Genomic DNA, 14,414 nt, shown 5'->3' with positions numbered 1-14,414 from the left:
GATAAAAGCTGAGGTTAATGAAATAAAAAATAATAGAAAGGATAAATACATATGCTAAATTTACATGTGCTAAATTGCCTCAGTCATGTCCAACTCTTTGCTACGCTATGGACTGTAGAGCCCACCAGGCTCCTCTGTCCCTGGGATCCAGCTGTAAACAGCTGGTTCTTTGAAACAGTAAGATAAGACATAAAGATTTGTGTCTGATTAGGAAATGAATAGAGAGTGAAAAATTTACAGACTAGAAATGAGCAAAAGGATATAATCAGAGCTACAGGAGCAATTCAAAGAAGATGACAAAGATAACTGCATTTGAGACTTCCTGGTGGTCCAGTGGCTAAGACTCCATGCTCCCAATGCCGGGGGCCCAGGGTTCATCGTGGTCAGGGAACGAGATCCCAGATTCGGCAAGCGAGGATCCTGCTGCATGCCACACAGAAATAGAGGATCCGGCGCGGTGCACCCAAGACCCAGTGCAGCCAAACCAACGCATAAATAAAAGCAAATATTAAAGAAGGTAACTGCATTCAGCTCCAGGACAGTAACGGTTCAGAAACCTGAAATGGATTATTTCCTTGCCAAATATAAATGTCTAAATTTGACTCAGGAAAAAGTAGAAAATTTGAGTAAGACAATAAATACCATAAAAGACATTGGAAAAGTGATTGAGGATCTTCCATTTAAAAAGGCCATGGTGGGACTTCCCTCGTGGTATAGTGAGTGAGAGTCAGCCTGCTAATGCAGGATTCGGTCCTTGATTGGGTAAGATCCTACATGCCATGGGCAACTGAGGCCATGGGCCACAACCACTGAAGCCTGTGCCCCCTAGGGCCCGCGACCCGCAGCTAACGAGCCGCGGTGCTGCAACTGCTGAAGCCAGAGTGCCCCCGCGCCTTGCTCCACAACCAGAGAAGCCGCCATCACGGGAAGCCTGTGCGCTGCAGCTCGAGAAAGCCTGCTCACAGCAGTGAATACCCAGTGCGATCAACAATAGAAAATAAACATCATTTTTAGAAAGGCAGTGGGATCATGTGAAGCTATAGATGAGTTTTATACGTGTATGTGTTTAGTCGCTCAGTTGTGTCCGACTCTTTGCTACCCCAGGGACTGCAGCCCACCAGGCTCCTCTGTCCATGGGATTCTCCAGGCAAGAGTACTGGAGTGGGGTGCCATGCCCTCCTCCAGGGGACTTTCCCAGCCCAGGGGTCGGGCCTAGGTCTCCCTCACTGCAGGTGGTTTCTTTACCATCTGAGCCACCAGGGAAGCCCTGGTGTATAAGCCCTAGTATAGCGGACCATTTACCAAAACAAACGGTATCATCCTAAACAGCAAAACACCAAAAATGTACAGTTAGTATTAGGAACTAAACAACCTTGCTATCACTTATTTATTTAACAAATGTTTTCAGCACCTCCTTTGGGTTAGGGTATTGGTCTGTGTTCTCAGGAAGGAATAGAAAAGAGAAAAGGCTGTGATTCACAGAGCTTACATTCTAGTGGGAATTATGAACATTGTCTTAGAGTTTCTGGTAAGTTCATTAAAACAAGAAAAATGAAATAACTGGAATAAAGACTAGAAAAGATAAGCTAAAACTATCTTTTCCCCCTAATGATATCATTGTATACCTTGCAAATCCAAGACACCCCCAGTAAATCCTGTAAACATAAGAGAATTTGATAAGTGGCTGAATTTAAAATAAATAAAATAAAATCCTTCTTGTCCCTGTAATAGCACCAGTCTCTTAGAAATGAAGAGTAAGGACAAATTAGGATAGTGACAAAACCTTAAAAATACTAAAGAATAATTTTAAAAGAAAGGCATGAAACATGGAGAAAATGAAAATATCATATTGAAGAACCCAGATCAAGATTGTGAACAAAAGAGAGACCATGTTCTTGGGTTGGAGGTCTTAATATAGTTTCTATTGGAATTGGAATTGCTTGGAAGTCTTAATATTGAATTATACATTTGATGTTTTTCCAATCCCAACAGTTTTTTTTTTCCACTTTGATAAAATGAAAGTTTATAATAGAAGGTTAGGTACCACCAATAGCCAAGAAAAGAATTCCTCCATTGCCTCCCTCTAGACGACTGAAATATAAGCTCAGGAGAGAAGGGATTTTGCTCACGGTTGAATCGTCAGCACCTGTAACTGTGTCTGGAACATATGAGACACTTAATAAATAGTTGAATGAATTAATCAAGGAGATTTCCTCAAGGAGACATAACTTCCCAGGTATCAGAACATACTAAAAAGCCATGGTATTCAAGTACTATGGTCGAAACAGATGGCTTAACAAACAGATCAGTGCAATACAGTAGATCATCGGAAATAGTTCTCAGAACGCATGAGGATTTAATATAGGTCAAGCAGATGCAGAAGGCCAACAGATTAGACTTGGCTTAGCAGAAAAGAATCTGCCTGGAATGCAGGAGACACCAGTTCCATCCCTGGGTCAGGAAGATCCCCTGGAGAAGGAAATGACAACGGACTTCAGTATTCTTACCTGGGAAATGCCACGGACAGAGGAGCCTGGTGGGCTACAGTCCCTGGGGCTGCAAAAGAGTCGGACCCAACTCTGCGGCTAAACAACAACAACGTGAAGACAGAATTCAGAGAAGAACAAATCCTGAAGGCCAACAAATGAGAAGACAGTCACGCTCACATCATGGCATATAAATTACATCAATATCATCTGTTGTTGTTAGGGGAGAAGAGCTCTTGCATTACTGAGTTTTGAAGTCTGTGTGACAGTCTGTTTGGAAGACAATCCAGCAGCTTGTGTGCAGAGTAATATCTGTTTGACCCAGGCATTCCACTCCTCGTTCTCTTGAAAAAATGAAACGCTGTATGCATGGGCGTGTATCCCAAGATTGTGCTCCACAGTAATGTTAGTGTGGAGGATAAAATGGAGAGACATGAATGCTTATCAGGGGAGGAAGGGTAGGCTATATTGCATCCATCCCAATGGTGAAATGTTATACAGCTATTAAAAAGGAATTTGGGGCTGTATTGGTTGAATTGAGAGATTTTCTGAGTCTTTATTGAGTGGGAAAAACAAGATGCAGAAAACTGGATATAGTATAATAGTTAGTAAAAATAATGGAAAAAACTGTGCTTATAGTGTCTTTCCAATTATATGTATGTGGATAGATAATATGCATGTTGGAATATATATGGAAGAAAACATAGCACATCGTTAATATGAGTTATCGGAGGGAAGGGAGTGCCTTTCAGGCTGATACCAGTGAAGGGGAGTGAAGAGGAGAAATTAACCAAATAAAAAGGGAACACACAGAGAGACTACTAATAAATAAACAATATGTATGATGACTTTTCCAACAAAGGTCCGTCTAGTCAAGGCTATGGTTTTTCCAGTGGTCATGTATGGATGTGAGAGTTGGACTATAAAGAAAGCTGAGCACCAAAGAATCGATGTTTTTGAACTGTGGTGTTGGAGAAGACTCTTGAGAATCTCTTGGACTGCAAGGAGATCCAACCAGTCCATCCTAAAGGAGATCAGTCCTGGGTGTTCATTGGAAGGACTGATGCTGAGGCTGAAACTCCAATACTTTGGCCACCTGATTCAAAGAGCTGACTTCTTGGAAAAAACCCTGATGCTGGGAAAGATTGAGGGCAGGAGGAGATGGGGACGACAGGATGAGATGGTTGGATGGCAGCACTGACTCGATGGACATGGGTTTGAGTAGACTCGGGGAGTTGGTGATGGACAGGGAGGCCTGGCGTGCTGCGGGTCATGGGGTTGCGAAGAGTCGAACATGACTGAGTGACTGAACTGAACTGAAACTGAAAATGATGACTTTGGGGGGCTTCCCAAGTGGCTCAGTCATAACGAGCCTGCCTGCCAACGCAGGAGACACAGGAGACACGGGTTCAATCCCTGGGTGGGAAGAAATGGCAACCCGCTCTAGTATTCTTGCCTGGAGAATCCCACGGACAGAGGAGCCTGGCGAGCTACAATCCACAGGGTCTCAAGGAATCGGACACTACTGAGCACACACACACACACACACACACAAGCGATAATGTTTATGTGCTTTTGTATATAAATGTGTGTGTGCATGCATGCACGTGCGTATGCATGTGCAAATGAAACTTTTAAAGAATTCCTATTGGCTTTGGCTTGTTTGACTCAATTATTTATTTATAATTTCTGTAGTACTAAGCAGAAACCTAGATATAAATACACAGTAAATTCTCAAAGTTAAATGCAGCATGGTAATTATATCCTGGCTCTTTGTGAGTAGCAGAAATCCTACCAAAAAATCTAACATGAGCAAAAACGGGGATTTACTGACTCACGCGAGCCTCACACAAGATTAGGTTCAGAAGCTCAGTTCAGCTCTCAGGAAAAGTCTTGCCTTTATCTGCATCTCTGCCTTCCTTTACTTCTCTCTATCTCTCTCTCTTTTTGGCGCATCTTCTGCTTCTCTCCCTCTTGATGGCATGACAGTTCCTCGATACATTTATTTTTGGCCTGTCCCCCCTGCCCTGGCATTCAGCATGTTTTTTCTTTCCTCCAAGCTTTACACTGAAAAAGCCTCAGAAGGCGCTGTGACAGGGCTGATTTGAGTCGCATGCCCACCCAGACTGTGGTCCCTGTGAGCACGGGGTTTGTGGAGTCCTGGGATGAGGCAGGCCGGATCACGTATCCCACCTTGGGAGAGAAGGGAGGCAGTGTGGCATTGTCACCATCACAGAATCTGAGTGAGGGGAAGGCTTCCTCAAAGAAGCTGTGGCAGGTGGGAAGGAGCAGCATGGTCTAAAGGAAAAAAAAAAAGATCCTGGGTGGGTGGACAACAGATGTCTACTGGAGGGACTTTGGTTCGAAATACAAGCCAAGTTTGCATCTTTAATAGCAAAGGACTTGAGTAGTGGAGAAAGTGGATTTGAGTCAAGTAGTAACCACCACACGCTTTTTGTTCAGTTGCTCAGTTGTGTCTGACTCTTTGCTACCCCACGGACTGCAGCATGCCAGGCCTCCCTGTCTCACGATGTCCCAGAGTTTGCTCAAACTCATGTCCATTAAACTGACGATGCCATCCAACCATCTTATCTTCTGTCATCCCTTTCTCTTCCTGCTTTCAATCTTTCCCAGCATCAGGGTCTTTTCCAATGAGTCGGCTCTTTGTATCAGGTGGCCAAAGCATTGGAGCTTCAGCTTCAGTATTAGTCCTTCCAGTGAATATTCAGAATGGATTTCCTTTAAGATTGACTGGTTTTATCTCCTTGCTGTACGAGGGACTCTCAAGAGTCTGCTCCAGCACCACAGTTCGAAAGCATCAATTCTTCGGCCCTCAGCATTCTTTATGGTCCAGATTTCACATCCGTACATAACTACTGGAAAAACCGCAGCTTTAACTATATGGACCTTAACACATTTAGGGCAATGAAAATATTTAGTCCTTTGTCCAAAAGCTCAAATTAATTTATAAGAATTATAGTAGGTGATTATCTCTTTGTATATACTTACCCTAGATAATCTATAAAAGGATTAAAGACTGAAATGGCTAATGAGGAATATCAGCTTTAGATATTTGAATAGATATTTTTCTAGGAAAAGAAAATCTACCTTTTGTATGTATTTCCCCTCCAGCTTTATTGAGATGTAATTGGTACACATATTATGTAAGTTCAGAGTTCACAGTGTGATGATTTGATACTCGAATGTACTGCAAAGTGATTAACACGATGAGGTGCCACATCCCTCACCTCACATAACCACACATATTCATTTTTGAGGCAGTTTAGCATGCCAGATTCTTTGCCCTGTGTCTGGTGAGACCTGCGTTTAGGAGTTTTTCTCATCAAGTAATGCTCCAGATTCGCTCACTTTAAAGACTCCATCCTTTTTTATGTTGATTTATAGCGATGCTTGGATATTTAGGTGATACATAAATAATTGGCATCTCAATTTTGTGAGAAAAAAAAATGAATGAACTTACAGATCACAGAGGAAAAAAATGAGTTGATCCAAAGCATCCATGGACAGAAAACTCTGGGCTATCAAAGTAGCAAATGTATTTAGCCATGGACTTAAAAAACAAACAAAAAAAACCAAAAAACACTTTTTACTGTGAAAGTAACACCAGTACAGAAAAACGTGCTGCCCGATGGTGTAGGACGACAGGGACACTCACAGGTACCGCCCAGGTAAAGCCTCTCAGCCCACATCCAGCTGTATCTGCTGTCCTGACTTTCATGCTAATCGCTTCCTGGCTTGTCTTCTTGGTTTTACCACTTAAACTTGCATCCCTACAGCGGCTTACCTTTGCCTGTGTTTTGAGCTTTCTAGAAATGGAGTCATACACTGTGTGCTCTCTGGGGTCTAGTTTCTTTCATTCAGCATTTGAATTGAGGCCCACCGTTATGGAGTGAATGCAGCGGGGGAATGAGCTGCAGTGTCCATCTTTTAGATGATCAAATTAACAGCTCCCACTAATTGTAACCCTATGAAGTTACAGATTTTAGGTTATTACTTGAGTACTTAGGGGCACCTGAGAATTGTAATGAGACACGTGAAGTATTTAAGAATCCTAGTGCTTGGTACCCCATCCTCCCAAGAGGAACAGTCACTGCCCTGTTTATGCCATTCCAGAAGGAAAACACTTGTGCTGGCTGTATTTCCTGGGATGTGACCTGAGCTCAAGGCTGTCAGCCGGTCCTGCCCAGAAGTGCCGCTTTCAGAGCCTGGAGTTGATGAAGTATCTCAAGCTAATGGAAAACTCCTTAGAGATAAAGTAGGTACTTTTTTGATTGGATATTTAAACATTTAGTATTTTTTTTTTTGCATGTTACCAAGAAGCCCCCGTATGAATTTTTAAAACGTTATGATCATAACACTCTAAACACGTTCACAGGAATGAAGAGTGGTTCTGTGAAAAAGGTAAGCTTTATTTAAAATAATAGCTCAGTATGGGCTCAGCGAGGCTTCCCTGATAGCTCACTTGGTAAAGAATCCACCTGCAATTTCAGGAGACCCCGGTTTGATTTCTGGGTCAGGAAGATCCACTGGAGAAGCAAATGGCTACCCACTCTAGTATTCTGGCCTGGAGACTGTATAGTCCATGGGGTCACAAAGAGTCGGACCTGACTGAGCGACTTTCAGACACACATTGGCTCAGTGAATAACTTATATTCCCAGAATTAGGAACTAAAAATTGTGCTTGACTCAACATATTAATAGAACTTTCCTGATACTCCTTTAATGGTAGGAAGCTTGGGTATAGAAAGTATTAAAGTAACCAGCTGACTGTCAAATGTTGACAATGTAATGTATTCTCACACACACAGAGCCTTTAAATTTTTTTTCATTTCCTCAGTTTTACTGAGATTCAATTTACATATAGCATTATAGGGGCTTCCCTGCCAGCTCAGCTGGTAAAGAATCTGCCTGCAATGTAAGAGACCTGGGTTTGATCCCTGGATTGGGAAGATCCCCTGGAGGAGGGCATGGCAACCCACTCCAGTATTCTTGCCTGGGGAATCCCATGGACAGAGGAGCCTGGTGGGATATAGTCCATGGGATCGCAACAGAGTCAGACATGACTGAGTGACTAAGCATGTTGTAACTTTAAGGTGTACAGCATAATGATGTCAGTTACATATATATTGTGAAATGATCACAAGAAGTTCTATATATTCTTTTTTGCAGTAAGTGTAAGTACAGAGAAATTAGCTTTCATAGCAGTTTTGAAATACATGCATTCATATACAGTGTAAAGAGAAGTGACCTGAAAGTCACTCAGTCGTGTCCGACTCTTTGTGACCCCATGGACTGTAGCCCACCAGGCTCCTCTGTCCATGGAATTCTCCAGGCAAGAATACTGGAGTGGGTTGCCATAGTAAACTCTATTAGAAAAAACCTCTACCTATACTTTTTGGCTGATGCCAGAGGTGAGAGCCTAACTTATTGACTGACTTCCTTTTCCCACCAAGAGTACATCTTACTAACCATTACACTATACATTCTTGTACTATATTGAGTCAGTTTAAAATTAACTAAGGTCATAATTTAGAAGGGAGATAATATATGTTCACAAACCAGTTAATCATGATTTAAAAAATCATCCCAGTTTACCTGCACACTGGCTTTTCTCTGTTAAGGCAGTAGGGTCCACAGCAAATCTAAAATGCTGGCATAGTTGCATCCTACTTCTCAGAACTCTTATGACCTCCCTCTGCTGTTATTTCCTTGGGGGTCTTCTCAGAAATTCAAATACATTCTGATATTTTTCCAAGCAAAATATAATTTAAGACAAATCTTCACACGTGTGTGCTAAGCACACGTGCTTAGCACGTGCCTGTGTGCTAAGTCGCTCAGCCGTGTCCAGCTCTTAGCGATCCTGTGGATCATAGCCCACCAGTCTCCTCTGTCCATGGGATTCTCCAGGCAAGAACACTGGAGTGGGTCGCCATACCCTCCTCCAGGAGATCTTCCGGACCCAGGTATTGAACTTGTGTCTCTCAAGTCTCCTGCATTGGCAGGCAGATTCTTTTCCCCTAGCGCCACCTGGGAAGCCCAACACAAATCTACTACCCTCCAGTCACATATATTAAAGCAAAATAAAAATTATTTGGAGAGTTCCCATATTGCTGCTCCCTTTTAGTCCTGGGGCTTCCCTGGTGGCTCAGAGGAGAAAGCGTCTGCCTGTAGTGCAGGAGAACTGGGTTCGATCCCTGGGTTGGGAAGATCCCCTGGAGAAGGAAATGGCAATCCACTCCAGTATTCTTGCCTGGAGAATCCCATGGACAGAGGAGCTTGGCGGGCTACAGTCCACGGGATTGCAAAGAGTTGGACACAACTGAGCGACTTCATTTCACTTCACTTCTTCTAGTCCTAATAATTTAGAATGGACTGTTTATGTGACATCAGTCTTCAGCCATTTGTCCAAAGTCAGCAGTAATAGCAACTATCATGCTTTCTGTTCACCACAGAGTTTACATGAGCTAAAGCAGGCAAGTGGCTGGAGTTTGAGTACTTTTTGATAGCCATGCGTGCATGATTCTTCATGTTTTGAGACATAACTGCACGTGTGTTCTGTGTTTAAACACTCTTGGCTCAGATGGTTAAGCGCCTGTCTGCAATGCAGGAGACCTGGGTTTGATCCCTGGGTTGGGAAGATCCCTTGGAGAAGGAAGTGGCAGCCCACTCCAGTAATCTTGCCTGAAAAATCCCACGGGAGAAAGAGATTGGTAGGTGACAGTCCATGAGGTCGCAAAAAGTCGGACACGACTGAGCAACTCCATTTCTGTGTTTTCTTCTCTGTCTTGGCAATTAGACTTGACTTGGATATAATGCTTATTTTAGGTGTTGTATGCTTCACTCTTCTTTGAGTGAGTGTATGTGTACAGCCATGGTTTGCAAGACTAGCATTGAAACAGAAAGTTTGAAATTGAATAGTCAAATAAGGAAGACACTTGTAACAGATTTCTTTACACTGGGAAGGTAAGAATAGTCTGCTATATTTAAATACACTCTCATCTGTATAAATTACTTTCTGAAAACACGTTTTAAACATCTATCCTTAAGTTTTCCCTCAGTGTGTTCTGAAGCACTATTGGGATTATTTAGGCAATCGGAGTTTATTACCAATGAGCCTCTAAAAGAGTTAATTTATACGGAATGGAGTTTAACTGCAAATGTATCTATTTCTGGTAAGTGTACCATTCTGTCTTCAGATAGGCCAGAATTTGTACAATTTCAGAGAGAAAAATCTCTCTATTGAGCTCAACCCACAGTGCTCTGCAGTGTACTTCACACCACTGAGATTCTTAATGCCTTCTTTACTATCGTATCTGTGGACTGAAAAAAGCTAAGCATGGAGATAACGCTTTCCTATATCCTCGAGGCAGAAACGCGTGAAAAGATGCCGGGGATTTAACCTTTCAAGTCTGCCACTTCTAATCGCTGGAAGCTCAGAAAATTCCGTAAAGCGCTTTTCAGCGAACCGCTCACCATATTAGAATCTCTTTTCCTTTGCAGACCCCTCTCGTGGCCTTTGTCAATATGCTGTTTGAGGCAGAGTGTGATATGCAGAAACTGAAAATGCCCGGCCGATTTCTGTCCCTCCTTTTCCTACCTGTGTGCATCTCTGCCTGATTCGGACGATGTGATAATTCAGAGAGACCTTCCTTCTGCGGGACCCGTCCGGCCCAGGACGGGAGGCACAGAGCCCGGGATGGCCAGTCAGCCGCCAGAAGAGGCGGCCGAGTCTCAGGTCTCAGATGAGCTGGAGTGTAAGATCTGCTACAACCGGTACAACCTGAAACAGAGGAAGCCCAAGGTACTGGAGTGCTGCCACCGCGTGTGTGCCAAATGCCTGTGCAAGATCATCGACCTCGGGGACTCCCCGCACGGCGTCATCGTCTGCCCTTTCTGCAGGTTCGAGACATGCCTGCCGGATGATGAAGTCAGCAGCCTGCCCGACGACAACAACATCCTGCTGAACCTGACCTGCAGCGGTGGCAAAGGCAAGAAGTGCCTGCCCGAGAACCCCACCGAGCTGTTGCTGACCCCCAAGCGGCTGGCCTCACTGGTCAGCCCTTCCCACGCGTCCTCCAACTGCCTGGTCATCACCATCATGGAGGTGCAGCGGGAGAGCTCGCCGTCGCTCAGCTCCACGCCCGTGGTCGAGTTCTACCGGCCCTCCAGCTTCGACTCGGTGACCACCGCCGTGTCGCACAACTGGACCATGTGGAACTGCACGTCCCTGGTCTTTCAGACGTCCATCCGGGTGCTGGTGTGGTTGCTGGGCTTGCTGTACTTCAGCTCACTGCCCTTGGGCATCTACTTACTGGTCTCCAAGAAGGTCACGCTGGGGGTTGTCTTCGTCAGCCTGGTCCCCTCCAGCCTTGTCATCCTGATGGTGTACGGCTTCTGCCAGTGCGTCTGCCACGAATTCCTAGACTGTCTGGCACCATCCTCTTAAGCGAGATGGGTGCACCGAGAAGTCAGGCACCTCTTGCCACGTGTCAAGTTAGGTCACTTAGCCTTTGTTTTCTATCACAGTCTCTCTGATCAGGGCCCATGGCGTGAACAGAGCCACTGGGCATATGTCTGTGGTCTGTTTTCCATCCAGATGTTGACTCGGTGGGTTTTCCTGTATGCTGGAAGTAACATGTTTGTTTCTACTTACATGTTAGCAAAAAAGAGACAGGGATCAGCTCAGCCTTCTAGCGCTTTTCTACTGAGTCTTACCAGAGACAGGGCAGCCGCCACGCAGAGCTGCTAGACGGACCCCGGGGCCCGACTTGTTGTGCTGTGGCGGCCAGTGTCTTTGTGGATGGTTAGGCATGAACTGGTTCCTCTTCTCATCATCTTAGCCTGGGATGGAGGGTAGACCCAAGAGAGGGGCAGCCCCAGGGCACACCCATTTGCACAGTGCACACCCCTGCCCCTGGCCCACAGTTGGCACTTCCCTGGATCCTCTCCAGCTCAGATGTCGGTCCCTCCGTGCATGGTACTTGCCAAGAGGAACCCGGCTTCTTGCGTGGTTTCAGCTATATGCCTGTTTTGTCGCATTACTATAGAGAGTTTAAAACACTGGGAAATCTGCATCAGTAAACCTCAAAGCAGAATGTGGCCACGCGTTTTGGACACACACCCTTTTTTTCCTCTCCATGTTTATTTTCTGCTCTCCAGCTCTCTCTGAAATTCTCTCAGAGCAGTTGTTGTTCATGGAGATCCAATTCGAGCTTTTCCTTAAAGCATTTGAGTTTAGTTTCTTCTTTTTTAAACCACATTGTTCATTCAGCACCATCCTTTATCCTGGATGGGGTTCCATTTAAATTAGTTGCTATAACTATATGTGGATTTTGATTATTTTTTTCCCATTTCATTTTCAATTCTCATATGGACTCACTTAACTTAATCCTGTAACAATTTGGTGTAAATTGTGGCAGTGAAGACCCAGGAACAGTTCAGGAGCTGTTCCAGCTCATGGTTTGATGTGCCGAGAACCTGTGTTTTGCTGTGTTCTATTGAGCTGTACCAAAATATAATGGTTTAGGTTTATGTGCAGTAGCTCAGGCAAAAGGATGGGCAAGAGAGATGTCAAGCTGATGCCCTTCCAGGGAGTATATAAAATGGAAGGGCAGCGTGCAGTCTCCCATATTGCCATCCCTGTTAAGTCCCTTTTAGAATGGATTCGAGTTCTCATGCAGTTTATTTCAAATAAAAGCATAAGCTTATGTGACTTGAGTTAATGAACTTCTTTTCGTGAGGTAGGGGACATTGAATGTATATATTTACAAGAAGAAATTGGTTAGCAGACTTTAGGTTTGAGGGAATAGAATGCCCACAGAAAGTAGGCCAAAAAAAAAAGGGTTTTTAGCCTGAAACTCATTGCTGATGATAAACATTTAAATATTTATAACTCTTAGAAAAGGGCATTACTAAGGTTACTTTACTTATTTGTGTTGAAACATTTTTTGGGTGAAGGACAGTGGACCAGCTCCAATCTCTTTATTCAGGAAAAAATCGATACTTTTCTAGAACAGTAGTTTTTAATTCTGTAACTGTTAACTTGGAGACTATGTATGCCCAGGATAAATATGACGGGAAAGTATGTGTGGGATGTGGCCCAGTGAATTTAAGCCCCAATATAGCTATACACTTATAATTTCCTGAAATCTAGTTTAGATGGCATTGTGAATGCAATTTCCATATATCCATTTGTACTTAGAGTAAATGTCATGTTTAGGAGGTGTTTTGTGATTTGGATTTACATGTTTGTAAGGTTTTTTAAAAAAGGCTCGTGTTGCCTGAAATGTAACTTCGGATAGATTGGTGCGTTATCACGGGGCGAGCTCTCTAGAAAGCCCTGGGTGTGGGCGCTGTGCATTTTGCGTATTTGCGTATTTGTCCGCAGTGCTCGCTTTGCGTCTCTGTATTGTGGTAGTCTTTTTTTCTTTTCTTTTTTTCCTCCAGTTTCCAGTAAGTTAATTTGGTGTTAACCAGTTTTAAATGTATGACAACAAAAAGCCTTTTCATGATGTTGAATGAAAGGACAGTGCTTCAATCTTTTATTTATTGTGGTGATGTTTTATTTGTCCATTAAATTGTTATTGTTTCCAAGCTAGACGTTTGATTTTTTTCTGACTGATGGTTGAAATTCAATTATTTTGGACTTCTTTTAACATTAGATAATCGCAAACTTGAGCTTTCAAAGACATTGATTAAGCTAATGCCTTTATTATACAAATAAAGATTCTAGAACTTTCTGACAAAGCTGATCTACTCCATCATAAAAGACCTTCATGCTTTTTTTTTTTTAATAAGAAAAGGACAAAAGTAGGAAAGATGAAATAAAAACATTGTCTTTATAATAAAATTTTTTGGTTTTAATTTGCTTGATTTGTTTTCCAGACTGCCTAGCTGCTGAGCAAAACAGAATCCATTTTGATTGGGAATTCACTAACCTTGTGTGATCAGTACAAGTTTAAAAAATTTACCTAATATTTAAATATGACCAGTGTTAGGCAAGGTCATGATAATTTGGGAATATGTTGCAGTTTTATGCTTATGATGCTTAGTAAATTGGTACCAGATGTTGACCTAGAGTCATGGTTCCATTCATTTCCGAATCTCTACATAAATGAGGAATCAGATTAAGGGAAACAGTTACCTGTGCTTGTCATAACTTAGGAATGTTAACTTATGCTCGTCTGCTGAGAGACTCACTGAGAGTCATCAACAGTCAACCTTTTGTTATATTTGTTTTTGCTCTCTCTCCTCTAAGAATAAAGCTCCAGGCCAGAATACTGGGGTGGGTAGCCTTTCCCTTCTTCAGGGGATCTTCCCAACCCAGAAGTCGAACCCAGGTCTCTTGCATTGTGGGCAGATTCTTTACCAGTTGAGCCACAATGGAAGCCCAAGAATACTGGATTGGGTAGCCTATCCCTTCTCCAGCAGATCTTCCCAACCCAGGAATTGAACTGGGGTCTCCTGCATTGCAGGTGGATTCTTTACCAACTGAGCTATCAGGGAAGCCTCAAGAATAAGGGACACACTTTAATTTGACTAAAATATCATTATCTAAACACTTAAAAATACTTTTCTAATATCAATTAATACACAGCCTACTCAAATTTTTCTATTTGTTCCCAACATACCTTTCAGCATTTGAAACACAAATTACAAACCAGAATCCCGTCCAGCTCCACACATTGCATTTGGTTGTGTATCTTACTCTCTTTTATTCTGGAACAGCCCCCCGCCTTGTTTTCCCTGTGACATTGACTCAAAAAAGCAGGCCCGTTATCTTGGACAATGCCCCCACCTTCTAGATTGGACTGACTGTCAGACAAATGGTGCTATTTAACTTCTATCACTTGTATTTTCTGTAAACTGAGAGTTAGGCTTGGAAGTGTGATTGGATTCAGATTTGGG

General features: G+C 43.2%; 1 protein-coding gene across 3 annotated transcripts in view; it reads left to right on the top strand.

The window, feature by feature from the left end:
* RNF182 (ring finger protein 182) overlaps positions 1 to 13,100 on the top strand; it is a 46,539-nt gene extending 33,439 nt beyond the window's left edge. For 2 of the 3 annotated variants that reach the window (XM_012101261.5, XM_004019126.6), the window contains exons 2-3: positions 6,621 to 6,762; positions 10,008 to 13,100. In XM_012101261.5, the coding sequence (XP_011956651.1) occupies positions 10,204 to 10,953 (750 nt within the window). In that variant the 5' untranslated portion in view covers positions 6,621 to 6,762; positions 10,008 to 10,203 and the 3' untranslated portion in view covers positions 10,954 to 13,100. The remainder of the gene's footprint in view (positions 1 to 6,620; positions 6,763 to 10,007) is intronic. The other variant, XM_060403778.1, reaches the window with a different exon arrangement.
* The last annotated feature ends 1,314 nt before the right edge of the window (positions 13,101 to 14,414 follow it).

The sequence above is a fragment of the Ovis aries genome, chromosome 20 (assembly GCF_016772045.2).
Source record: "Ovis aries strain OAR_USU_Benz2616 breed Rambouillet chromosome 20, ARS-UI_Ramb_v3.0, whole genome shotgun sequence".
NCBI lineage: Eukaryota > Metazoa > Chordata > Mammalia > Artiodactyla > Bovidae > Ovis > Ovis aries.
Note: the sequence above shows the minus strand (reverse complement) of the source record. Positions and strands in the feature narration are given on the sequence as shown.